Source organism: Lissotriton helveticus, chromosome 9 (genome assembly GCF_964261635.1).
Source record: "Lissotriton helveticus chromosome 9, aLisHel1.1, whole genome shotgun sequence".
NCBI classification, from domain to species: domain Eukaryota; kingdom Metazoa; phylum Chordata; class Amphibia; order Caudata; family Salamandridae; genus Lissotriton; species Lissotriton helveticus.
The window spans coordinates 181,946,781-181,972,518 of NC_136070.1; the positions used below are offsets into that span (position 1 = coordinate 181,946,781).

Below are 25,738 nucleotides of genomic sequence, written 5' to 3' on the forward strand. Positions count from 1 at the left end.
TGCATCTATTTATTTATTTTTTATTTTTTAAAGAGTTTTATATAGCGCTGGCTAGACCCGGAAGTATCAGAGCGCTTTACATGAGGTTCCACAAAATTACAAGATTACGTCAGTTCCAATTTACATCAGTTGCTAGACAAACAATTACAAGAGCATAGAAGACGAGATAAGTGTAGAGGGGAAGGGGGTAAGGGTAAAGGGGTAGGAGGGAGATACCGCAGAAAGACGGAGGAAAGTCTGCCCAAAGTCCGGCTGGGTAGGTGACGGTCAAGGGGGAAGTCCCAAAACCCATCTCCTCTATAGCCATCAGGTAGCTCCACCGGGCATTGGCCAAATAGGTAGGTCTCAATGGGAAAACATTTAAAGAACATGGAGGGCAAAATAAATGGAGCGTAGAGGGGAGGGGCAGGGAAGGTGAGAAAGGGAGGATAGGGGAAGAGACAACAAGGAGAGACGAAATGAAGACTGTCTAAAGGCCGACTGGGTAGGTGACGACCAAGGGGGGAGTCCACGGCCCATCTCCCCTATAGCTAAACCAGGTAGCTCCATCGGGCATCAGACAAAATAGTTCAGTCTCAATACATTGAGAGAGGAGAGAAGGAGAGATATAAATAGAGGGAGGATGCGGGAAGAGACGACAGTAGAGACGAAAGGAAGTCTGGCGAAAGACTGACTGGGTAGGTTACATCCAAGGAGGGAATCCCCGACCTGTCTCCCCTATAGTTAAACCAGGCAGCTCCATCGGGCATCAGACAAAATAGCTAGCTCTCAAATGACGAGGGAAAATTCACAGATAAGCAGGGTGGGGACTAAGGGCCAGGACAGGAGAGGGCAGAGGTCAGTAGCAGGAAAGTGGAGAAGAGTAGAGCGGGGAGGAGGGAGATACAGCGGAGAGACGAAGGAAAGTCTGTCCAAAGTCCAGCTGTACAGACTAGAAGGCTGATGTTTTGAGAAGCTGGCAAAATTGGCACTATTGTTATGAAACTCTCTGTTGAGGAAGCTAGCTCTAGTGAACATGCTGTGACTTAACCTTGTAGTGCCCCAAGGAGTCTGCCTTCTCTGTGAAAAGTCGATTACCATCGAAAGGTCTGTCCCTGAGGAAAGTCTGAATACTTCCAGAGAGTCTTGTACAACCATGCTTTTTTAAAAACGTTTTTATTTGCAGTTTCAGAAAATACAAAACTGCGAACACAGCAACCATCACTGCCACTTATCTTGAAATATACTAGCATTCCCTGTACAACATTTTTAACAATTGTGAGGATTAGTAAAGGAACTCAAAGAAAAGATACAACACAATAAGATATTGAAGGTTAACTTCCCAATGATATCCCCTCCTACACTCTGTCCGGAGCACAGAGCAAATAGGCCGTTATGAGGCTACAAATGTATTTCAGCCATGATGGCCCTCATAGCTCTTTCACATACATTTATAACTGTTCCCTGCAGAATGTGAGGTCCAAGAGCTACTGCCATTTGGCGGGTAGGGCTCAGGTGTCCCAATGCATGGCAACTTTCTGTTTTACCAACAGTAAAGTCACAGCCACAGAGCGTCTACTGGTAGTCCAATTCTTTTACCAGTCCCAGCAATACACATTCTGGGAATACAGGTTACTGTCTCTAGCACCATAGTGGTCAGAGCATCTGCAACATGAAACTAGAAATTCTGGACCGGAGAACACAACTAAGCCAGATGCAGGAAATCTGCGTCCTGCACTCCACAATGCACCCATTTTGCACCCATTTCGCATCTTCCCTCAAACCATAGTTACACAATTTGACAGATGTATAGTACATTTGGTGAAGATACTCAAAATGAATGATGAGCAAATTATAATTAGATGCGAGTATACTCAGTCGTGCATAGTAGAAAGCCCATCTCACCGACTCCAGTGGTTGGTCCGACACCACATTCCACCTGTCTGGTGCCTGATCCACCTTTGAATTTGATCCTCCGAATGTGAGATGGCTCTACCATAATTGTAGAGGATTACCAGTTCAGGGTCACTATGAATTTAAATACCCAATTATTTAACTGGATCCATACTCCATTGAAAGGGAAAATGTTGTGTGTATGCTCGAGTGCTTGGTGTCAGGGGAAACACAACCGATTTCGACCACTTAATGCTCAGGCCAGAGTATTGCACAAATCTTATATATTCACAGATTACTAGTGCTAGATGGTGGACAGGGTCCCTCATATATTACACCATGTGCTCCGTATATAAAAAGGAACCCAGTTGGCGCAAGTGAAAATGGAGTGGGGAAGCTGTATACTGCTACCGGATCACACAAGACAGGGAATCCAGAGCAATAACAAATAATAATGGTTACAATGGTTGCTTGTTGCGTACCCCTTTGTATATTGAGAACCCCTCAGACGTGTTACCATTTATACGTACACAGGCCACTGGATTAGTGTATAGTAGTCAAATCCACATCAGGCATGCCGTTAACATCTCCATATGTGCCAGAATCTTGAACATGTAGCCCCATTCGATTGAACGGAAGGCTTTGGCTGCTTCAAGTAGGACTGCCGCCACCTGAAGCAATGCATTCAGATTATGTAACTGCGCAAACAGAGTGTGCAAGCAATGGGTGGTGGAGTGTGCAGGTATGAAGCCTGACTGATCCGGCAATGCCAGGCTGGAAAGCAATGGCTGCAGCTGGGTGGCCAAGACCTTGGCCAATATCTTGGCATCAATATTTATTAAAGATAGTGGGCAGTACAACGCACAGTGTTCCAGTGCCTAGTCCACCCTGACAACTGATAACTAGGGAGTTGGTATTTGACCTACACTTCTGACTATATCAAAAGAATTTTGGAGACTTCAATAATGGCTGAAAAGGAGCACTCAGTCCACGTAGGTAGGCAATGGAAAAACAGAAACCGATGGCAACGCTGCTTGGAGAACTTTTTCGGAGACAGTCTATCACCAGGGATATTCATAAGGTGATAAATCTGTGGGCAGTAGAATCCATAACAATGCGTCAATCTTCAGGAGTTTAAAGCGCTTAAAGCAAGGAGATAGTTTCGGGTCAAAGAGGGAAATGGAAACCTAACCGATCTGATCTCTAAGCAGGAAATGTACACAAATGATTTGTGAAGGTCTTTTTAATTGGCCTGAGACTCTTAGTGACTAAACAAGCTGGAGTAGCGAGGGGGCCCAATTCAGGTTCGCTCTCAGTCGTAAATAGAAGTCATAGTACAATAAAAGGTATTACACAGATGGTAATTAAGATTAAAGGAAATAAAGATAGGAAGAAAGTCCACTTGCAATGATGCGTTTATGTAATCTACTCCACCGGATGCATGGAGAAGACATTATCTGTTTCTGCAGACAGGAACAAAAATGAATTGTGGCTGTTTAGGGTCGTAGCGCAAACAGAGGGACTGGATTATCTAATACAAAAGCCAATAAATGAGCTAGCTCCCCCTGTTCCTCTATTGCCCCAAACAACTTCAACTCTAACATATAAGGAGGTTTAATATTAGAGTCATGGATATCGAAAGATTAGACTACATGATTGTTGGAAAGCGAAGATGTAAACCATTGCTAGTGATGACATAAGTAATGTGCATCTTTGTTTTATTCTTTAATACACATATAATTGCAATGCTTTAGTTTACTATTTTTTTAGCTGTAGATAAATTAACTGGTGACATTTTTTTTTTTTACTAAATGAATGTAAATTAAGTTAGCAGATTGACCAACTCATCTCCAGAGATAACATTCCACAATTTAAATGTAACCTTGTGTTTGACAGGATTGTTTGTGTAGATAGGTGATCACATAAAAGGAGGTGGCACTGAATGGCCTCCCCTACTCCTGCCCCTTCATTTTAGAAGACAAAACAAACATGGATAAATTAATGGGGAAATCAACAGCATTTTAACAGTGTTTACATTCAGCTACATACGATTTACAATATTAGTTGTATACATTCAATTTAATCAATGTCCAATATCTGAAAAGTAAATTTGGCGACAGCTGTAAAGGTAACTTTGTTCAGGCTACATTGGTAAGGTTTTTGTGTGGACACAAAAATAGTATTGGGATTGACTGAGGTTTTGTAACTAATACTTGCTCTTGGAATCGGAGAGACATACAGAATCATTATACGAAGTGCTCAGAGATCTTCTGTCAGAGGAAGCATATCATTCTATTTTGTACTTAAAGCTAGTCAGATGCAATCTATCAATTAAAAGACATAACTGGATGAATTGTGGAAATATTTTAATAGACTATTTAATTTTCAATAGAATAATATACCTGTCTGATCCCAACAATCGAAACACTCTAGATTCATCTGAAATCTCCTGGGTAACCTTTGAATAAAAAATATGTAAATATTAAAATAGGGCCTATCACTAAATTGATGGTACAAAAGAAATCATTCAACATGAATTTACATTTGTCTTGATAACCACAAGAAGATATTAAGACCATCACTATACAGAATGAAAACAAAGAATCTCAGAAAAGACTATTACATATTAGAAAGTGTTTATTAGAAAAATTATATTAACTTACTTCATTTGACTTGAAGTTTTTACCCTGCATTCCATGTTTCCAGAAAGCTAATACGCTATCTTGAAGGCACACTAAGGAAGAGCAAAGAAAAAAACAATTACACTTTGAAATTTAGAGCCACTACTAAAAACAAGTTGAGTGGTTTTAGCTTTAGTAAAATTTGCCACTGTATAGTCTGAAAAATAAACAATAGAAAGCTAATCCAATAAATTCTGCTCCTCGTCCACATTCGGTTATCTTGTTACCACTTGTTAGCAGCACCTCCTGAACTGGTACTGTATGCCAATGCTGCAGATGGGCACCAGAGAACAACAGAGGGCTGCAGTCCCTAATTTACATCCAGACTCCTCAATCCCAAACATGTGTTGCACGCCCCCTCTATAACTGCATTCAAAGGCATGGGCCTTTATTGTTAGGTGTGCTCATACACACACACTGTAAATGGCAATACTCTCTATACAGTTACACAACTTTTTAAGGAAGACACAATGGTCTAGAAAAATCTTCTCATCTGAGCTCAAAAGTATATGAAAAGAACACTACTTCACACATTGACAGTACATCTACTAGAGGTTAGTGAAGTGATAGCCCTATGGACATTTGAACCTACTTTAGCCACAAGGTAGACTGTATTGGAGGCTTTGAGGTTGAAAATGCCTGAAGCAAACACCATCCTCGGTAGGGATTCTAACTAATTCACTTTGCCATCTTTGGGTGGGGGATGAAAGGCACTGGGATTCACCCAATGTGATGGTGCTAAGACATGCCTGTAACAACCGACTCTAAGGCAGGGGGGCTATATGAGAAATATAAACACAAATGAGGCTGGCTTATGCTTTTTAACTACTAGTCTGGGGACCGCTGGGATGGAGGGGGGTTTTCTAAGGAAGCAGAAATTGTTTATATCATCATTGAAAGGCAATACAGGATCACCATTATGAGTCTTCAGAGTGCAAAAGGAGTTCCACACAGCATAGGACGACTACTCCACAGAGGAAGTCTCTTAAACAACAATGAGTTCACACACTTGATTAGTGCATGTCTTATAAGAGACCTGCATCAGTATAATCAGGGAACAGGTCACCTGAGCTGACCTACGTATCTTCTCTTATGTTTTCTCTCTGTTTATGGTAGAAGGATAATGAAACGTGTTTGAGCTCTTCAGGCTTCTTGTCAAGAGGTGTTTTTATTTCCTGCAATAAGATCCTGAAGGGTAACCTCAAATTTTACTTGTACTTAAGAGTCCAAGTCCCTGTGTGAGACCATGAATACATTTAACCTCCATCCCCTAATCTTACGGTACACAGGAGCAGAGATCACACATGCCCATGCCTGACCTTTCCTTTAGCACCAAATAAAATCATCATGAGAGTCTATGAACAAAACTTGTCAGCAACAATTAGATGAAGAATTGAAACTCTAACCATTTGTGAGACAAGAAGACTACAAATAAAACAAAAAAACCTCAGAAAAGAGAAAATGTTAGAGGGAAACGTGTAGGTTTCAGTCCCGTAATTCTTGGTCATCTCTGAGCAATATCGTCTATATGAATCCAGCATCTTACTTTAGGTGGATGCCTCACGCATCCACCTGGAGCCAGTAAACATATATAATTAGACATTTTCCAGATCCAGTGTTATGCTCCTTTGAAGTAGGTGTGTACGGGGGAACTGCGGGAAGGGGTATCAACTAGTATTTAAAAAAACCTCATAAAACTAGAAGGAGGGAAGTCCATATGGGCTTGTAATTTTTAGCAGCCAGGCATTCAAGTTTAGAAATAGTGATGGGGTGACAGGGTAAAGAACAATGGAGTCTCACTTCCTCCTTAGAGGGGTGAGGTGGAGCAGAAAATGCTGGGAGGGTGACAGGTTGACCAATATGAAAAGGAGTAACGACTTGTGGGACAAATGAAGCTCGGGTTTTGCTTTTGGAAATAAATGTGGCAAACCTTTTGAAACCTCATCACAACGGGCGATTTAAATAATGAAACTTGATCAGGCAGCTGCTAAAAGACAAAGAGCTGATAAATAGTCCTTAACAGTGCCAAAGGCAAGTGCTTGCTGGGCTAGGGACAAAACAAATAGGAAAACTTCAGAAAACTTTGGCTGTCTGCGATTCATTTGTTGGGTGCTGCACCAATCCACAAATCTGTTACAACGGCTGCTGTACACTGATTTAGAGAAGGAGCATTTCACTGCTAGGATGACATCGGCCTTGGGTGCGGATTGAAGGATGTTGACTATTGCTATTCGAGCTCCAGGCAGGGAGATGAAGAGTGTGCACATCTGGGTGCAATACACTGCCCTGCTGCTACGACAGAAGATCCTCCCAAAGTGGCAGCTTGATCGTAGGATAGATACTCAGGGGCAGTAGTTCTGGGTACCAAACTCTCCTGGTACAATACAGCGTTACTAGGATGGCTTGGGCTTGGTTATTCCTAATCTTCACACCTCGGGATTAGAAGGGCAGTAGCGGGAAGGCATAGAGGAGCCCCGAGCTCCACTCTCGATGAAAAGCGTCTCGAACAGAGAGCTGCTTTGGAAAGTCCATTGTGAGGAAGTGCTCAAATTGTGTGTGAGTTCTCAGCAATGGCAAAAAGACTGAGCTAGGGCTTTCCGAACTGAAGGAAGATGGCCAGAGCCACTTCCGGGTACAACTATCATTTGTGAGCTGCTGGACGCCAGTAGCAGAGTTTGCCTGCCCAGGCGTTTAAAGATCCCACCCAGGTAGTTCACCGCCAGAGTAATCCCAGGTGGTCCTGCCACTTCCAGAGGCGGAAAGCCTACTGGCACACCCCCCAGGAACCATATGGAGTTGGTGCTGTACAGGAGTACCTGCACCAGTTTTGATGTATGAGGTGGGTAGGAAGTCCTTCAAAACCAAGCGACAAATTGATGTGGAGTTAAGTCCTCGCTGGACACAGGAGGCCCCTCACATCTACCTCTCCCAGATGGCCTCCCCAACCCAATAGTGATGTGTCTGTGAACACCATCGGCACTGGGCGGGGTAAGGAGGAGGGCCTGCCACTGACCCAATTGCTGTCCAGTAGGTAACACTGCAGATCTCCTGTAGTCTTTTCTGATATTTGGATACATTCAGACAGATTTCCCTGATGGAATTTCAGGTTCACCTGCATAGCCCGCAGATGCCAGTAGGATGCAGGCGGCCAACAATCCCAGCACCCACACAGAGATCCAGGAACTGTACTAAAACATCAAGCTCATAGTCTGAAAGTACTGGACTCTCCGATCTGGGGAAATGGCAGGAAATGGTACAGTATCCAGAAAGGCTCAGATTAAAAAGAGCATTTGCAAAGGAGTCAGGTGTGACTTTGGCATGATTATAGTAAACCCTAATGATGTTCACGAGGTGGTAGACATCTCCCTGTGCAGAGCATGCTTTCAATAGCCAGTAAAGGACTGGTACCCCCAATCTCAATAGAGGTGCTGCAACCACCCCGATTACCTTCATAAACATTTTAGGGGCACTCGTGAGGTCAAAGGGGAGCAATGCAAACAGAAAATGCCCCTGACGCATGTGAACAGCAAGTAGAAGCAGTGAGTCTGGAGGATCGGGATGTGAAAATAAGAGTCCTGGAGGTCCTACATCACCATCTAGCCTCCAGTGTGTATGGCAGATAGGACCTGGGCTAGCGTGAGTATCTTAAATTTGCCCTTCCGCGGGTAGGCAAGGAGAGTGCAAATATCTAAAATAGGATGAAATTTTCCATCTTTCTTCAGCACAATGAAGTAGCAAGTGTAACACCCAGTTCCTACATTTGAGGCCGGACCCTCTCTATGACCTCTTTGACAAAAAAGGCTTACACTTCCTGCCGTAAGACGGACACAAGGGCTTTAGCTAGCTATCCTGAGAGCTGTGGAAGTTGCAGCAATTTGTAGGAGCTGCTTGTCTGTCATTATTGAAATATTGGATTCTGCCTGCGACAGGGTGCTTTTGGGCCTGCAAAGACATACTAAAGCTGAGAGGGGTACTAAGCTGCAGGGGTACCAGCTGTACTCATCATCTCTGAGAATTTCGGTCTCAGCAACCAAAAGGTTGAAAAGTAACAGTTACCTACCTGCTGTAACAATCTTTCTGGAGAATACTCTACCTGTAGATTCTTCACCTGTTGAACAATCCCAGGAGTCAAAATTGATCCAGAAACTTCAAAGCTTGGAGGCCACCAGTAGAGGGAGCTGGGTTCGGTCAGCACCAGAAGTGATGAACAAATTACTCATCTTCTGTAATTCACTATCTGGTAGAGACTCTACCTACCTGCAGATTCCATATCTTTGAATTTCCCAGGCTGGTACCGGAAACGTTTGCTGAGCAACACCCCTTGAGTGCAACGTCAGGTGGCTCGATTCTGCTCCGCGTGACATTGCCAGCATCGCAGTGCCTAAATAGGCGCCAACCAGGCGCGCGGACGTCAGCACTTTTCGGAACTGTAGAAAGGGGAGAGAGTAAACTTTTTCTACAATTTGTAGGACCTATCAGTCTGCAGTAATGGCTGTCCAGGTGTATAGAAAATGGGACACCCTTCCTCCCACAGGCCCCAGGTGAGGCCGAGAAAGAGAACTAGACCTCCTTTCCTTGTGGCACTGGAAGGAGGATGAGCAAAAAGGAACGTTACAGAGTAGATCCTCAGCCCATTGCCTTGCCACATCCTCTGTACTGTCTGACAATCAGATTCTGCTGCTGTTGTTGCTGCAGGACCAAAGGTGAGTACTGACGGGGACGAAAAGAGAATCCCCTTCTGAAACCTCAAAAGCAGTGAAAGCTTATATATTATTTATCAGGCTGACTTTATATCCAAAAAGCCGAACATCATAGAAAACAAGGACCAGGAATTTAGCTGCGAGAATGATATTCTGTAGGAATAGGGACAAGCTCCTGCGCCGAGGACGAGGGTCCTGTTAGAAAGGGAATATATCTAGCAGACCTACCTCTTGGCCACTTTTTGTCGTTTTTCTAGTGCTTGCATCGCTTCTTCTCCAACTACGTCAAAGGGGGCAGAGAGCGATAAGGCTGCTTGAAGTGATGTTAATTGTCCCTCGACATGATGTTTGCTTTATTATCCTTAATGGCCTTGGGATCGTACTGAGGCATGAAGAACACAACTTAGTGCTGTGAACACTGTTGGACCTGGCCCTTTTTGGCAGGTTCACCCCGAAACTTTTTGCTTTTTCCTAGCCTGTTTCTGTGACCTGGTGTTGGTGATTTTAGGCCTCTGCGCACTTTTTCACTGTGGTACAGTGTAAAGTGCGTGAGCTCTCCGTGTGTGGTGAGAGTGACCTGCCCTCCTACAGGAATGAATGGGGAATATGTATGCCCATGGTAGTTCCTGATGTGTGGGGAGTGCAGGGTCGAGTTTGGTATGTGCGAACTCGTGAGATTGAATGCTGCGTAATGATGTATGCGGCATGATTGGGTCTAGTGTAGAAGTGCCATTTTTAGAAGTTGGCATATTTGTGTAATCTGTGCCTGGCGTGTGATTGGCTGGAGCCTGGCCCCAGGAGTGAGCCTGGGCCTGCTTGTGGATTGACTGTCTGGTTTGAGGATGACAGGGGCTGGGGAGCCCCCAGGAGGTTGTCTGAGTCAGCCCTTGGTTGAATGACTGCATCTGCAACTAGGGAAGTGGGAGGAGATAGCACCTGGGAGTGAATAGGGCTGTGCCTGCCTGCCACAATGCTGGCTCCACCTCCCGCTGGGCGACTGTCACCTCTGCCCTTCACACTGAAAGGAAGAAGGAAGCCAGGAAGCTCAAGGGCTCCAGCAACACACAGAACTGGTTTAGACGGGGCTCAGGGCCCACTTGCACAAAGACTTCAAAGACTTTTAGGGGTATAAGAGAAGGACCCCTGACAACAGAAGATTAGATTCTACAATCAAGAGGAACCTCTGCTGGAAGAAGGACCGCTGAAGAACTGAAGGAAGATTGCCCCGCTGTGAGCTCCAAGGGCTGACCTGTTTTGCTGTTTCAACTGAAGCTGAGGAGAAGAGGGATTTGCTGTGTGCTGTGACCCTGCCTGCTTGACCTAAAAAGACTTTGCTGTGTGCTGTGTCGTCAAACTGACTCTCCAAGGGCCTGAGAAGAGCTGGCCTCCTGTTTGGCAACTCAGGGACAGAAAGGTTGCCTAGGACTACAAAACTCTGCTGTGTCTTCTAAGGCCGCTGTGGGCTGAAGGGATCGTGGGCTGCCGTGTGCTACCGGCAGGAGATTCAACCTACTTGGCCTGTGTGGCGCTGGCTGCTCTCTAATCTGAGTGAGAGCGCCGCGCTGATAATTGCCGCCAGCCCGGGAGCTTCGAGAAGGCTAAGATCGTGCTCAGCTCCTGACGCTGTGCCCACCAGCATTATCCTGCCGTGAGCGCTCCCAGCCGTACCTCCAGCTGTGTGTCTGAGGCCGGGGGCGCAGAAGCGTGTATCGGACGAAATTCGCCTGCCTGCAGTTCATCGCCGCGGCCCGGGGACCTGAAATTGAGTAAGAGCCGCTTTTCCCCGCTCCGAGACCGCAGAGTCGAGAAACGAAGGAACCGCGACCTGATTGGTCGTTCTTCGACAGGAGCCGCTCTCTGATTGGCCATTGCTGTGGGCCTGTCCCTGAGAGCCGCGCTCCGATTTGCTGAGTCGCCCCGCAGAAGCTGTGACGTCACAGGGGCTTGTGCCGGGAGCCGCGCTGTCATTGGCTGACTCCCGGGTGGTTGCGGAGGCTCGTCTGTGAGGCCGCGACCTCATTGGCCTGCCCCAGGAAGCCGTGTTACGATCGCCGGAGCCTCGGAAGAGTGACCCGTCATCGCCGAGGGAGCAACGCTAGTGTTGACTGCCCCTGGCCTGTTGTCCCCGCTCAAAGTGCTGTGCTTGCTTCCCGCCGCTCGCTGGATTGCCGAGAGCGGGCGGAGAGCCGTTGGGACCGGCCGGGGCTTGGTGCGAGGCTCCTCTCTCGCCGAGGTGGTGAGCAACAGCGCAATCGGTGAGGCGCCCTCGCAGGGCTTGGGCATAACGAGTGAAGGGCTGACTTTGGGCCTATAATTCATTGGCATTATTGTTTGGTGATAATTTAAAGAGACTTGAGACTATTTTACATTGATCAGTTTGATTAGAGCCTGAGAGGCTCACAGTTGTTTCCGAGTCCCCCGTGAGGGACTCCAACGTTCCAGGCATGGTGTTTGAGCCCCGAGAGGCTCCCGCCCATATTTGATTTACGAGCCCAGCGAGGCTCGAGGTGCCATTGTTTTAAGAGCCAGAGAGGCTCATGGGGGCATATTGGTTCAAGAGCCTGTGTGGCTCCTACCTTTTGGCGCAGTTCTGTTCGAGGGCTAATGAGAGCCCATGCCATAGTTTTATTGATGTCCCAGCTGCCCAGCAATTAGTGGGCAGCTGCACCGTTTAGGCCCCTGACTTTTGGACACAGGGCGTCCTAGCCCCAACAAGGCCAGTTGGCCTAGGGACTGCCACAGGTGGTGGCTTATGTAAGTTTTGCGCAATGTGATGTGGTGCTAGGAAATGTTATGCATTTAATATGATTACGCACCTTGATCTTACACCTCTGAATGTTTTCAGGCATCATGTGTTTCTGCGCTATTGAGTTGTGTTCTGGCACCTCTGAATGTTTTTAGGCATCATGTGTCTCCTTGTTCTTACACCTCTGAATGTTTTATGCATCATGTGTTTTCTTTCCTTACACCTCTGAATGTTTTATGCATCATGTGTTTTCTTTCCTTACACCTCTGAATGTGTTTTTATGCATCATGTGTTTTCCTTTTCCCTACACCTTTTAGGTGGTTGTGTTTTGCCTAGTATAGTTATACTAGAGAGGTTATGTGTCCATGCGTGATCTAGGCCTATGGTTATTAGTATTGCGTAGTGTGTACCCACCTGTACCAGTAGCTACTGGTTGTGACCTATAATTGTTCTTTTGTGTTACACTTATTCTAAGTTCTAAAAGTGCTATTTCTACTAAGTGCTGATTCTGACAGTGGCCCATGTGGCCCTGTCTTGTAAATAATCCCTTGTGAATATTGCCGTGCCAGTTGGCACAATATACATGTGTGATTTCTATCTGATGTGTTTTGACAATACAAAAGTTATTTTTATATAACCTTGTGTGGAGTTCCTTTTGTGGTGTGCCTAGGATGTTGTGGCTTTTGTGTGCTGGCGCAAATGCTTTACACATTGCCTCCGAGTTTAGCCTTACTGCTCGTGCCAAGCTACCAAGGGGGTGAGCAGGGGTTACCTTGGCGTGTGACTCCCTTGCCCTGACTAGAATGGTGGTTTCTGCCTGGCTTTGGCGTCAGCCTTAGGCTACCAGAAATAGCCAGTTCTAACAAACACCAAAATCAAGTGGAATGGGGAACAAGTCAACGCTGTCTCCTTCACTTGTTTCAACACTTGCCGTATGCTCCGCAAGATCTACAGATGGATTCCGACAGACACAAGGAAAACAGTCACCCAGGCCCTAGTCAGCAGCAGACTGCAAAGAATCCAGAATGCCTCGGCACGGCTGATCCTCGACGTCCCGCGCCACAACCACATCACCCCCCACCTGAGGAACCTGCACTGGCTCCCTGTCGACAAAAGATTCTCCTTCAAACTCCTGATCCACGCACACAAGGCACTCCACTGGACCGGCCCAGCCTATCTCAACAGCCGACTCTCCTTCTACGTACCCAACAGGAAACTCCGCTGCACAGACCTCTCCATGGCTACCGTCCCACGCATCCGTAAAACCACAGCCGGAGGCAAATCTTTCTCCCACCGCGCCGCCAAGACCTGGAACACCCTCCCCCTCACCCTACGACAAACCGAAGTCTTTCTATCCTTCAGGAAACTACTCAAGACCTGGCTGTTCGACCAGTAGCTGCAGCACCCCCTTCCTCCCCTCCCTTCAGCGCCTTGAAACCCTCGCGGGTATGTAGTGCGCTTTACAAATTATCTGAATGATTGATTGATTGACATTTGCCCTTCACAGTCACTGCAACAACTAAACTCTGGCCTTTTTTGGTGTTGGAAGGTGAGGAGGGGCATTTCTACAGAAGGTACTGCGCAGTTTTAGTTTGTGAGGAAATATATCATTCAGGAAAGAAGCTCTGGGTCCACATCAAAGACGCAGAAATAAAAGGAACCAACACATTTGCTAAACACTATTGTCTAAACGCGAAAGTAAGAAGGGATGGTCACTTCACCAGGTTGGTCCACCAGGACTTTCTGGTGGCAATCATCCATCAACCTCCTCATAGGTGAGGTATTGCTGTGGAATCTGTTCTCCATGTGAGGAATCTGCAGGTAGAATTATTTATCAGAAGAAAAAGTTACTTACCTGCAGTAATGATGTTTCTGGTGGACACTCTACCTGCAGATTTCTCACCGAGCAACCGTCCTCCCTATTTGATGGATCATTTCTACACACCGATTAAGAAGATCCCTTTATGCTACTGACGGCCGCCATGCTTTGACGTTTCTGGATCCAGTCTGATGCCCGGGGTTGTTCTATAGGTGAGAAATCTTTAGGTAGAAGTATCCATCAGACGCCTGTTGTGTAGAAGGATGGTTCTGGCGTTGATGGGAAAGGAAAGCCTTTAGTGTAGCCATGAAGAGGTTGAAATTGTTGGTGAAATTGCCTTGGGGGAACAGAAAGGCCCAAGGACATGCTGTGGCTCTTTTCTCCTTAAAAGGCTTCAAGATGGAGTCTGCTTCCCTACCAAAAAGGCAGGATTCGTCAAAAAGAATACATATTAACAATGCCTGGACGTCCTCAGACATTTATTTGAGACAGTGCCTAAGTAGCTTGAACTCTGTGGTTATAAGGAATGATACTTCCCTTGCACACACAATACATTTGGATGAAAAGTCTGGTTGAAGAACAAGGCGAAGAAGTGGATCAGAAAGAACTGATGTCAACACGCAATGGTGGCACTTACATGCGACTCCACTTGTTGCTTTCACAGCAGAATGACGTTGGGAGAGTAGCCGCATGGTTCCACTTAACAGTGGAAAAGAGAACTGCTCTAAATCTTTTTGGATCCAGGCTTATGCTTGGAGATAATTCACAAGATGAAGAATGAGGGGTAAGAAGTATTCATTAGAGTATACATATGGAGACCCTGGATTAATACGCTCATGGATTAAAACTTTGTGGACCATTTACGTACTTTCATATATGAGTTCTTTCACTATAATGAAGGGAACAACAAACAGCACAGCAGCTGAGTGGAAAACATTTAAGCTGGTCTTTAGAGGGAAATGAATATCGCAGATCTATGGCACAAATGCGAGGGTCCTGGCTGAAGAATCTCTGCCAGAACATTTGACTTTGTTTCAATGGAGGGCACCAAATATTTGGTACTTCAGCTGTCCTCCTGACCACCTGTGCAAAGAACTTTCTTCTGCTGGCGATCCATGTGGTGTGTCAAGTTCAGCTTCAGGAAAGGAGTCCAACACATTGTCATTTTGTAGGCTTAGGTAGAACACATCATCAATGTAATGAGGAGGGAGTGGAGCACCTTTATCTGTTATGTTATATGCATTTCTAAAGCGCAGCGGTTACCCAAAGGTGTCCTGGCACTAGCTACTATCCTCTGAGCACTATGCGTTGTGGAAGTGTTACACATTAAAAAGCTAGGTTTTTAGACCTTTCCTGAATGCCAAGAGATCAGTGGCATTTCTCAGATAGAAGAGGAGGTAATTTCAGGCCTTTGCAGCACAAACTTTAAATCTGCTCCCTCCCCACGTAGCTTTTTTAGTGGTGGCTACTGTCACCAATTTAGTTCCTAAGGAGCGATGGGAATATACCACTGAAACGGCCACTTCAGATAGTCCGGTCCTATTCCTTCTAGGGCCTTGAAAACAGTGCATAAGGATTTAAAACGTACCCGTTTTCTGATTGGAAGCCAGTGAAGTCTTTTGATTTCCTTGGAGATTGAAGCAAATTTAGATGTGCTGGTAAGCAGTCTGTTTTGCAACAGTTGAAGTTTATTAAAAAAACGTTCTTGTACGTTTAGGTAAAGACCATTACAATAGTCCAACCTTGATAAGATAAGTGCTGAAACGACTGTCCGCAGACGGTCTGCCAGCAGAAAGGGCAGTATTTTCTTGATCATTCTGAGGGAGATGTGGCTGACGCCACGGCATTAACCTGATCACCACAGTTAAGCTTGTCATCAACTAGAACTACCAAATTCTTTACTTTCCTGGGGGGTTTAGGAAGCGTGCCCAGTTTTTTTGGCCACCAATTTGGGGTCCAAAAGTTGGCATTATTTCCAAACATGATGACCTCAGTTTTGCCCAAACTGAGCTTCAGGCAATTCTGTGTCATCCACCTCTTGAGTGCTTCCATACAATCATGCAACCTTTTACTTTTTCCTACTTCCTGTCCTGGCAGCAGAGAGACAACAATTTGCATGTCATCCGCATAAGAGGTAAGGAAAAAGCCAAAGGAACTGATCAAGGCGGCCTAGGATGATACATAAACATTAAAAAGTGTTAGACTAAGGGATGACCCCTGGAGTAAAATGTGCCCAATGACACAATTTGTGATCTGTCGGTTAGGAAGTATATCAGTAGCTTCCACGCTTTACCCTGGAACCCGCATGCTGACACTCCATCCATCAACAGATCATGATGGACCTTATCAAAGGCCGTAGAGAGATCAAACATAATTAGAGTGGCCTTACCTACCTGATCCAGTGCTTCCCTGCTTTCTTCTGCGCATTTTATGAGAGCAGACTCTGTGCCATTCTCTGAAACCACATTGAGTGGCCCATAGTATGATTTTCACGTACAAAGGCACTGAGCTGCAAATTCATTGTTTTCTCTACCAATTTTGCTGGCAGTGGGAGGCGCAAAATTGGTAGAAAATTATTAGGATCCTTAGGGTCCAAATTGTGTTTCTATCGCAGCAGAAGTATAGAGGCTAACTTCCAGGATTTGGGGATGTGCGCCGATTCAAACATTGTATTAAACAGAGTGAAAGGGCAATAGGTTCCGGGGCAAGTCTGACCACAGAGACTGGGTAGGGATCATAGGGGAGAACTTGATCTCGTTGAGGTGAGAAGCATTTTAGTGTCACTTAAAGATAATGGCGAAAATGTATCAAAAGTGGAAGAGAGGCCAGAAAGTGGTTTATTTCCCTCAATCAGAGCTTCTGTCCCAACTGGTCTAAGGAGGTTGAAAGCCGAGAAGATGACTCCACCTTACTCAGGAAACATGTGGCAGTGTCCTCAGACAGTACCTGGCTCAACTGAATTTTAGCTGGACAGGGGGAAGTCTGATACAGTTCTAAAAAGTTTGTTAGAAGATTTTTTTTTGCTAGGTTGATTCGGTTTTCAAAAATCTTTTTTTTAAAAATTAAATAAAAGTTGTTTGTAGACCACGTGGCTCTGTTTGTATATCTCTTTCTCCGCTTCCTTATATTCTTTCCTCCAATTCCGTTCGTAGTGTTTACAAATACGTTTTTTATTCCTAAGTTCCTCCATATACCAGGGAGCAGTTGGTTGTGATCTTTTTGGAAAAACAGTTTTTACTGGGGCTAGTTTTTTGCAAGCTGTGTCCAGCCAGTTAGTGTACTGGGTGGTGGCCTCCTCCACTTCTGTGGGCATCAAGCCTGCAGTTGCAATAAGCACATCTTCTAGTTCTGCGACCTTAATTTTATTCCAGGCCCTTATCTCAATCTGACTCTTAAGAGCCTTAACGTCGATGAGGTGATGGTGGAAACAGCCCCTGAAGATGTGCAGGGTAGGGGAGCGTCTGAGGTTGATCAGGAGCTCGTTCAGGTCTTTGCCGCGACATAGGAGAAGGTTCTTCCACCCGTTTGTGCTCTGCGGATGAGTGGGGGTTCGGCAAGGGTGAGGTCGGCAGACCGGAGGTTCCTCTTGGGTACGTGGAAGGAAACTATTGGGGTCCGGTGTTGTGGAGGTGTGGGTTAGTATCTTGAAAGTTACTCTCTTCTCAAAGGGGAGCCAGTGGAAGTTGCGCAGGCGTTGGGTGATGTGTTTGTGTCGTGGGACGCTGAGGACGAGTCTGGCTGCAGTGTTCTGTATGGTCTGGAGTTTGCGGAGCAGAGACTTGTTGATCCCGGCGTAGAGGGCTTTTCCGTAGTCCAGTCCACTGGTTATGAACACGTGGGTGACAGTCTTCCTTGATTCGGGAGGATCCATTTGATGGTCTTTCGGAGGATGCAGTGGGTGTTGAAGCAGCTGAAGGCGACGGTGTTGACCTGTCGGGCCATGGAGCGAGAGGAGTTGAGCACGATGCTGAGGCTTCCGGCGTGTTCCATGGGGTGGGAGGGCTGACGAGGGCCATGGGCCACCAGGTGTTGTCCCATGCAGAGAGGGAGGGTCAAAGGACGAGGACCTCCGTCTTCTCTGAGTTGAGCTTCAGGCAGCTGCTGCTCATCCAGGATGTGACGTCCATCATTCTTTCCTCGAAGTTGAGTCTGGTGATGATCTGGTCCTTGGTGAGGGAGAGGATGAGCTGGGTGAGTTCGGCATTGGATATTATGCTGAGTTTGTGCTGTCTGACGATGAGGGGGGCCATGTATATGTTGAAGAGCGTGGGGCTGAGTGACGATCCTTAGAGTACTCCACAATTGATTTCCATAAGTTCGGAGAGGAAGGGTGGCAGTCTGATTCTGTGGGTTCTGCCAGTGAGGAAGGAGCGGAGCATGTTGAGGGCAGTTCCCTGTATGCCGGCATCGTTGAGTCTGGCGGTGAGTGTGCGGTGGTAGACAGTGTTGAACGCTGCAGAGAGGTTGAGTAGGATCAGGGCTGCGGTGTGGGCGGATGTCGTCTGTGGTGGCGAGTAGAGAGGTCTCGGTGCTGTGGTTGCTGCGGAATCCGGATTGGGAGGGGTCAAGAATGATGTTTTCTTCAATTAATTTTGTTAGTTCGGTGTCGAAGGTCTTCTCTGTGACTTTGGCCGTGAAGGGGAGGAGGGAGATAGGACGGTAGTTCTTGAGTTCCATAGGATCTACTATGGGTTTCTTGAGCAGGAGTCTTACTTCTGCACATTTCCAGTCGCCAGGAAAGATGCCGGTTTCAAATGTGCCGTTGGTTGTGAGTCGTAGTTTCAGAGCGATGGGGGCTCCTGAGTGGATGGTCATGGTCGATGTGGTGTCTTCGGTGGTGACTGGGGTCCAGAAAAAGATGGTGGGCTGGATGGCGTTGCTGAAGTAGAAAGTGGTTTCAGAGTCAGGTGTCTGGTCATTAAAGTTGTCGTAAAGGCCCTTGATTTTCAGATGGAAGTAGGAGCCAAGCTTGTTGCAGAGGTCCTGGAAGGGTTGATGTACGTGGTTTCGCTGGGAGTCTTGGTGAAATCCTGGATGACGCCGAAGAATTCCTTGGAGTTGCTGGCGTTGGCAAGGATCTTGTTCTGGATGAATGTCCTTTTGGTGGATCTGATGCTTTGGTGGTACTACGTCATGGCGTTCTTGTAGGTGGTGCGATTTTCCAAAGTGTTGCTGTTTCCCCGTTTTTTCTCGAGAAGTATGCAGGTGTGCCTGGAATCTTGGAGGTCAGCAGTGAACCAGGTGGCCTTCCTGAAGCCCTGTCTGTCGGGGTTACGTAGGGGTGCGCAGTTGGAGATTTATCTGTGGAGTTCTTTGGCTGCGAGGTTGGTGTTGGTCGAGGTGATGGGGGCATCGCAGTTGAGGGTGGAGTTGAGCTGCTCCTCTGTGACTTCGCTCCAGTTCCTTCGTGGAGGGCGGGGTGCAGGTTTGGGCGGCGTGGGTTTGTTGGCAAGGAAGTGTACACGGTGGTGGTCTTCCATGGGGGTTGCATGGTGTGGCTGAAGTGGATGTTTCCACCTGCGACGATGGGGTCGAGGATGTTTCCTTCCTTGTGGGTAGGCGTGGTTACTAGCTGTTTTCATCAGATGTTGGCAAGGTTGCCGAAGACGGTGGTGGTGAGGTCGCTGGGGTTGTCGAGGTAAAGCTCCAAGCAGGAAAAGTCCAGACTTTGCATCTAGGAAATAGTCAACATCGATTGGATGCTTCTTGTAGTCCAGTCCGGTCCGGTGAAGCTTTCTACCTTCAGACTTAGACTTTTCTCTGGAAGTCGGATTTCCTCAGCGGGGCATGGCTGCAGGTTGTAGCTGAATAGGGTTTAACATCATAGTATGCATGTCAACGTTGGGCCCACTGAATAAAATGTGCTGCTGTGGAGAAGAAAATAGCAACAGCTATGGCGAAATCAGGCCAGTTGGTGATGTATCCTCAACGGATTGGCTGGTAGGCTGGTCCTGGTCCCATGACAGTTCTCCAGGTGCAAGTTTGGCAAAAAGTTTCTAAGTCACAGGTTTTTAGTTCAAGCAGGAGGAATACTTTGACATCAGTCATGGGTTCCAGTACTTGGGGATCAGGACTCACTCCACCAGAAGCCACCAGCAGGGTCCAGGGCATTTCCAGTTGAAATTGGTCAGCTGGCCTCTTCTAGGAAAGTAGCCTTCTTGCATATTTTGCATCCCTGTTGCTTAACAGATTGTCAGTCAAAAGACCATTGGGTCCACTTCTTTGTCCTGGGTGCAAATAGGAGCAGGTCCAGCCCTCAGATGTGTCCTCACAGGTCTCAACAGCAGGTCCAGTCATCCACTGTCTCCCACAGGTCCAGTACTGTTTTCAAGAGGGTGCCCAGGTGTGCCATATTTTATGCCTGGTACAAACATGTGTGTTGGGGGAGGGTAGAGGAGGGGGAAGGGGGACTCGTGGTCCTTACCTAACCAATAGGAAATACATTCCCTGTAGAGACCCTACTGACATTTTCAGCATTCTTGTATGCCCTATGTTAGACCTGGCACCATTGGTGTGGGTCTCCATTCTATTTTTGCCTCTACTTCCTGTGTTGTGCTGTGTGTTGGACTCCATTTCTGCTGGTCTAGAAGCTTTGGGCACTTTGCCACTGCTGTTCAATGCCAAAGTTCAAGTGTTCCCTTTGTGAATTGTTGTGATAGATTAGTGATTCCATGATTGGCTGTTTTATTTTCTTGTCAGACCCTAGTACAGTGCACCATGTGTGCCCAGGATCTGTAAATCAAATGCTGCTGTTGGGCTTGCAGCACTGATTGTGCCACCCACAGAAGCAGCTTGTAAAATGTGGTTCTGGCCTTCCATTGCAGAGCCTGTGTGCAGTCTGGGACTGCCATATCGACTTGGCAAGTGCACACACTTGCCAGTCCCTAAATCTTCCCTTTTGTACATATTAGTCACCCCTAAGGTAGGCCCACGGTACCCCTAAGGGCAGGGTGCATTGTATGTGAAAGGTAGGACATGCCCGGATGTGTGTGGCATGTCCTGAAATACTGCCAATTTCGTTTTTCACCATTGCAAGGCTACCTGTTCCCATCGGCCAGAAAGGGGAGTTAGTTTATAACATCCAATAAACATAACTGACCCTAGATGCATCTTTTAGTGAGGGTGATTTTTACATTCTATGTTTGTAAATACCACTTTTAGAAAGTAGGTATTTTCGTGCCTAACCATCCAGTGTGCCTCTGCTAGGTTTGTGCATTGCAGGTCTGGCTTTTGGATGACAGAGGGCTGGAGAGGGCTGTGGCTCCAGAAGTCTTATGAGTCAGGGCAGGGCTGAATAGACCTGGGATGCATTTGGAGTAGGGGGAGGAGATTTCCTTTTCACCCGAATGGGCCTGGTCTGCCTGCAACAATGCTGTCTCTACCTCCTCCCAGGAACCTGCACCAATGAAGACTGAACTCTCTGCCTTGAGAGAACAAAGGATTTTGTGGTATAAATATTGGGACCCAGCAATTAGAGCGCGCTTTCGTTTGATCCAGCTCTGCATCCTCCACAGATCGTATGCTTCAAGAATGGTGCAAGTTCACATTAAGGGTGGAGGTTCTAAGGAGTGCGCCAGGGGTGTGGTGAGAGGGAGTCGTTCTTTCATATCCGGTGGGTCTGCCTCAAGCTTCAGAAATACCGTACATCTCCACAAGACCGGCCCAGCCTACCTCTACAGACGGCTCTCCTTTTACATCCCCAACCGCCAGCTACGCTTTGCCGACCACTCACTTGCCACAGTCCCGCGCATCCAAAGAACAACCACCGGTGGGAGATCCTTCTCCCACCTCGCCGCCAACACATGGAACACCCTCCCACTGAGCCTACGACAGACCCAAGACCTGCTGACCTTCACGAGGATACTCAAGACCTGGCTGTTCGATCGCAGGTATGTAGTGCGCTTTACAAATGATTGATTGATTGATTGATGGAAGGGCATTGCCCGTGTGATGGAGGCAGTAGTGGATGCACAAGTTCTCCTGGATCCCCGGTGGCATATTCTTGGTGTCACTGGTGAACTCAAGTGGCCAAAGGGGTCCAAATCATGGTTGGCATTGGCAGGGGGGGAAGAGGGGGTAGCCAAGAGGAATATTGCAGGCGCATGGGGAGCGACTGACCCTCCGACAGTGGTTGCATGGCTATGCGACTTGGACTGGTGCTGTTGGGCAGAACGGGTAGTGTATCAAAGCCGGGGATGCCATTGCAAGTGGGAGAAAATATAGGGACCGCGGACATTGTACGGGGTCCCTGAGGGCTCTTACGAGACGTCTGTTCGGGTTTCTGGGAGGGCCTCGGGATGTATACTTTTGGGGGGTGGAGGGGCACACGTCTATTTTTCTAGATTCTAATGTGCTATATTGCTTGAAAATTGTCAACTTGCGATCTCCTCTCTATAAATGTATGATTGTTTGTTTATACCTGAAGCTTGTTTATCGAGTTAATAAACAGAAATGTAACAAAAAAATATTGGGGCCCACAACTTTAGGTCACTTCTGGGAAATCAAGAGGAAACCTTTGCCAAGGAGAAGAGCCGGAAAAGCTGAGGAGGAATACTGCCCCTGTGCTGTTTGCTGTCTGAGGTTGGCCTGCAGTGGCTGCTTGCTGCCGAAGAAAGGAGAAGGACTTTGCTGTTTTGCTTCTGTCACCTGCTTGAAGAAAAGATCTCCAAGGGCTTGAAATTGAGCTTGCCTCCTGTTCTGCAGTCTCAGGAACACAAAGACTTCACCCCTTCTGCCTGCTTGCATCTGGAACTGCTGTTTCAGCTGCTACAGAAGGAAATTGCAACACCGACGCGCGACGCCGTAACCTTCAGCAAAGCAGTGGGCACTGCTCGTGAAGAGCATGACGCATCGCCCTGACTTGCACCGTAGGCCAGACGCCTGCCGAAGCTGCGCTGCATCGACTCCGAAGCAGTCAACGAGGCCGCTGACTGTACCGGAACCGAGGACACCGCTCGTGACGTCCACCACGCACCGTCCCGACTCGCACCGCAGCCCCGACTTCACTGACGCGCTGCTTCATTAACACGGAGCTGATCCTCTACTTGGGTGACTCTCGGATCCATCGACACCTCACAGTCGTGAGGAACTGCTGCCTCGCCGCCATTCGTGACGTCACCTCCCCAACACAGTAAGGAACCAACGTCTCACCTCCCCTGCGCTGCAGTAAGGAACCGAGGCGCCACCTCCCCTGGGGTCGTAAGGAACCGACGCTGCCAACACCAAAGAAGCATCACCTCCCCAACGCCGTGCACCATCTTTGCTTTCATCGAATTGCAGGTACTGTTCTTTGTGGGTCTGCTTGACTTCGGGCCCGACGCTGCGCACCTCGCGGTCGGTGCCTTACTTTGGGATTTTCACCTATCACAACATCGTAACAGCTCCAGTTGGAGTTATTTGTTGCTAAAAGCCTTATTTAAGTGAATAACCTATTTTATAAGGATATTTTTAATACTGTATTGTGGATTTTTGTCGTTTGGTATTGTTTTGGGTTTAGATAAAGATTACAGATTTTTCCTAACTGGTTGGTGTCCATTTGTAGTGTTTTCACTGTATTACTGTATGTGTTCACAAATGCTTTACACACTGCCTCTGAGATAAGCCTGCCTGCTCGTGCCAAGCTACCAAGGGGTTGAGCAGGGGTTATTTTAGAAATGTATCCCCCTTGCCTGGACTAGAAGCAAGGGTCCTTATTTGGACAAAGGTACCGACCTCTGCCAACTAGAGACCCCCATTTCTAACACTCTAGTGCAACAAATTATCACTGTGCCCCTCACTACCTGCAACCTAGATGCAGAATGTTTCCCCTGTGCAGAGCTCCTGTGCCCACCCTAGAAGTCTGGCCAGGGAAATGAGCAACCCCTTTGTGATTACTCAAAACCGGTTCAGATAATTTCCTCTCCCACAGAGTCTGGTGCCTCATTGACTAGGGGGACAAAGGAAGAGTTCAGACCCAGGTGTTAGTTACATTTGCATGTGACATGGTAGGCATCTTTAAAGATAGTAAAGTCCCTGGGCATGCTAGATTCAATTGAGCCAACTCTTTGTCCATACAATATTGTTTGATGCACTTGCACTGCTCCCACAAATCTATTTGAGGATACTAAATCCATTTTTAGCCTCCAGTTTTGAATTCACATTTACAGAAAGTCTTAACATTTTTACATGTTACATGCTGCTTCTTTAGTTATATACTCGTCATATTATTTGATTTTCTAAGCAGTTGAGGACCCTCTGACTAGGCTTTGCCGACCCCCTGGGGTCCCTAGATCACAGGTTAGGAAACACTGCCTTAAGGTAAGGTATTTAATTTTTTCCAAAGACCTTTTAAGACTATTTACTTTAAGCAACTTGAATGAGGAGTCTTGATCAGAAGAGAACATATGCAGACTCAGGTCCATACCAATTGATACAAAAAACGAAAGTTAATAACTTTCTCAAAAAAATTGAAAGATTTCTGGTCAAGGTTTAACTTGCTTAACTCTAGGAATGTTAAAGAAAATTACAAAAATGTAACAAATATAAGTTACATTTCACGCTAATAACATATCGCTAGCTTTACCTTTTAACGGGCAATAGTCTCATTGCACTGTACCAGACTGAATGTATTGTTTATGAATTACATTTTGCTGGCAACAGCATATTGAAATATGCAATTTCTATATTTGGGTTTGTTGAGAAATTATTATTACTCATTCAATAGGTTGATGAAGTATATACATTGTTTAAATTACAAACGACAAATATATTTTTTTAAAGGATTATAGCATACTAAAAAGAAAACAATTGACTTAGCACATATATTTTACGATGTAATTGTACTGAATCCCCAATTAAAGAGTTTAGGCCTGGGATTTGGAGGAAAGCATGCAAAGAATTTATACAACCTTGATCCGAAAAAAGACAAATGCTGAGTGGCACTGTATATCTTTATACGTAAAAATGGTAAGGCAAGTTTAGCAGGTTATCATTAGCATTAGTTGTTTGCAAATCAGATTGTGAACTGAAACACGTTTTCTGTCAACATTCTTCAGATTTAATTAAAAATACTACAGAGAAGACAAATTCCATCCCTGACAAAGTTATGCATTATATTTTAATGATAGGCTACCTACATTACAACAGGAAAATAGTATACCAAAAGTTACCAGATCTGACGTCATTGGTTATAAAGGGCAATAAACAGACTGCAATGATGACTTTCAGAGCGAATTTTGGCACCAATTAAACATTCATTCAAAAAGAGAGACAGGTTTGATCTTTATTTGATCCTTTAATGAACTTAACTGTCGTGTGGCATTCATATAACAGTTTTTGGGTCAATGTAGATGATAAATGTATTCAACATACCTACAGATTCAATCTGGAAATCAAAACTTAGTTCAGAAGCCAACCTTTTGCTTGGTTTTAATCTTCCTTGCAGAGTCACAATTTTCACAAATTCTTAGGAACCATCATTAAATCAAACGTTAAAGAAACAAGGGTTAATATGCATGTCACATATTTGATATTCACATATTATATAACATGAGCAAAACCTAAACATGCCTTAATGACTAGTTCAAATCAAGATAATTACTGCTGAGAATAATAAAGTTAGACATCTACAACCAGTGGAAAATGTTAACATATGTTGATACCTTTGCTTCCAAGCAGACAGATAACTGTTTGAAATATTCAAGTGTATCATATAGGAATCTGTTAATCTTAGCAGAGATTCTGTGCTAGAGTTATCAAAGGGTAAACCAAAATAGCCATTGTCATTGTAAGTGATAACATGCTGTGTATGAAAGTCATCACCCTATTGTTGTAAATTAAAACAAAGACTGAAAGGGAATAATGGTGATGTGAAAAATAAGTTGCTTACCTTAAAAAATGTTTTATTTATGGATGTGAAGCAGAATACTTTTTTTTTTTTTTT

At 46.0% G+C, this 25,738-nt stretch overlaps 1 protein-coding gene across 1 annotated transcript in view; it reads right to left on the reverse strand.

Moving 5' to 3' along the window:
- MAP4K5 (mitogen-activated protein kinase kinase kinase kinase 5) overlaps nucleotides 1-25,738 on the reverse strand; it is a 686,515-nt gene that overhangs the window by 48,437 nt on the left and 612,340 nt on the right. The window contains exons 29-31 of the mRNA XM_078659722.1: nucleotides 25,168-25,260; nucleotides 4,536-4,606; nucleotides 4,275-4,330 (exon numbers count right to left, since the gene is read on the reverse strand). Coding sequence (XP_078515848.1) covers nucleotides 4,275-4,330; nucleotides 4,536-4,606; nucleotides 25,168-25,260 — 220 coding nt within the window. The remainder of the gene's footprint in view (nucleotides 1-4,274; nucleotides 4,331-4,535; nucleotides 4,607-25,167; nucleotides 25,261-25,738) is intronic.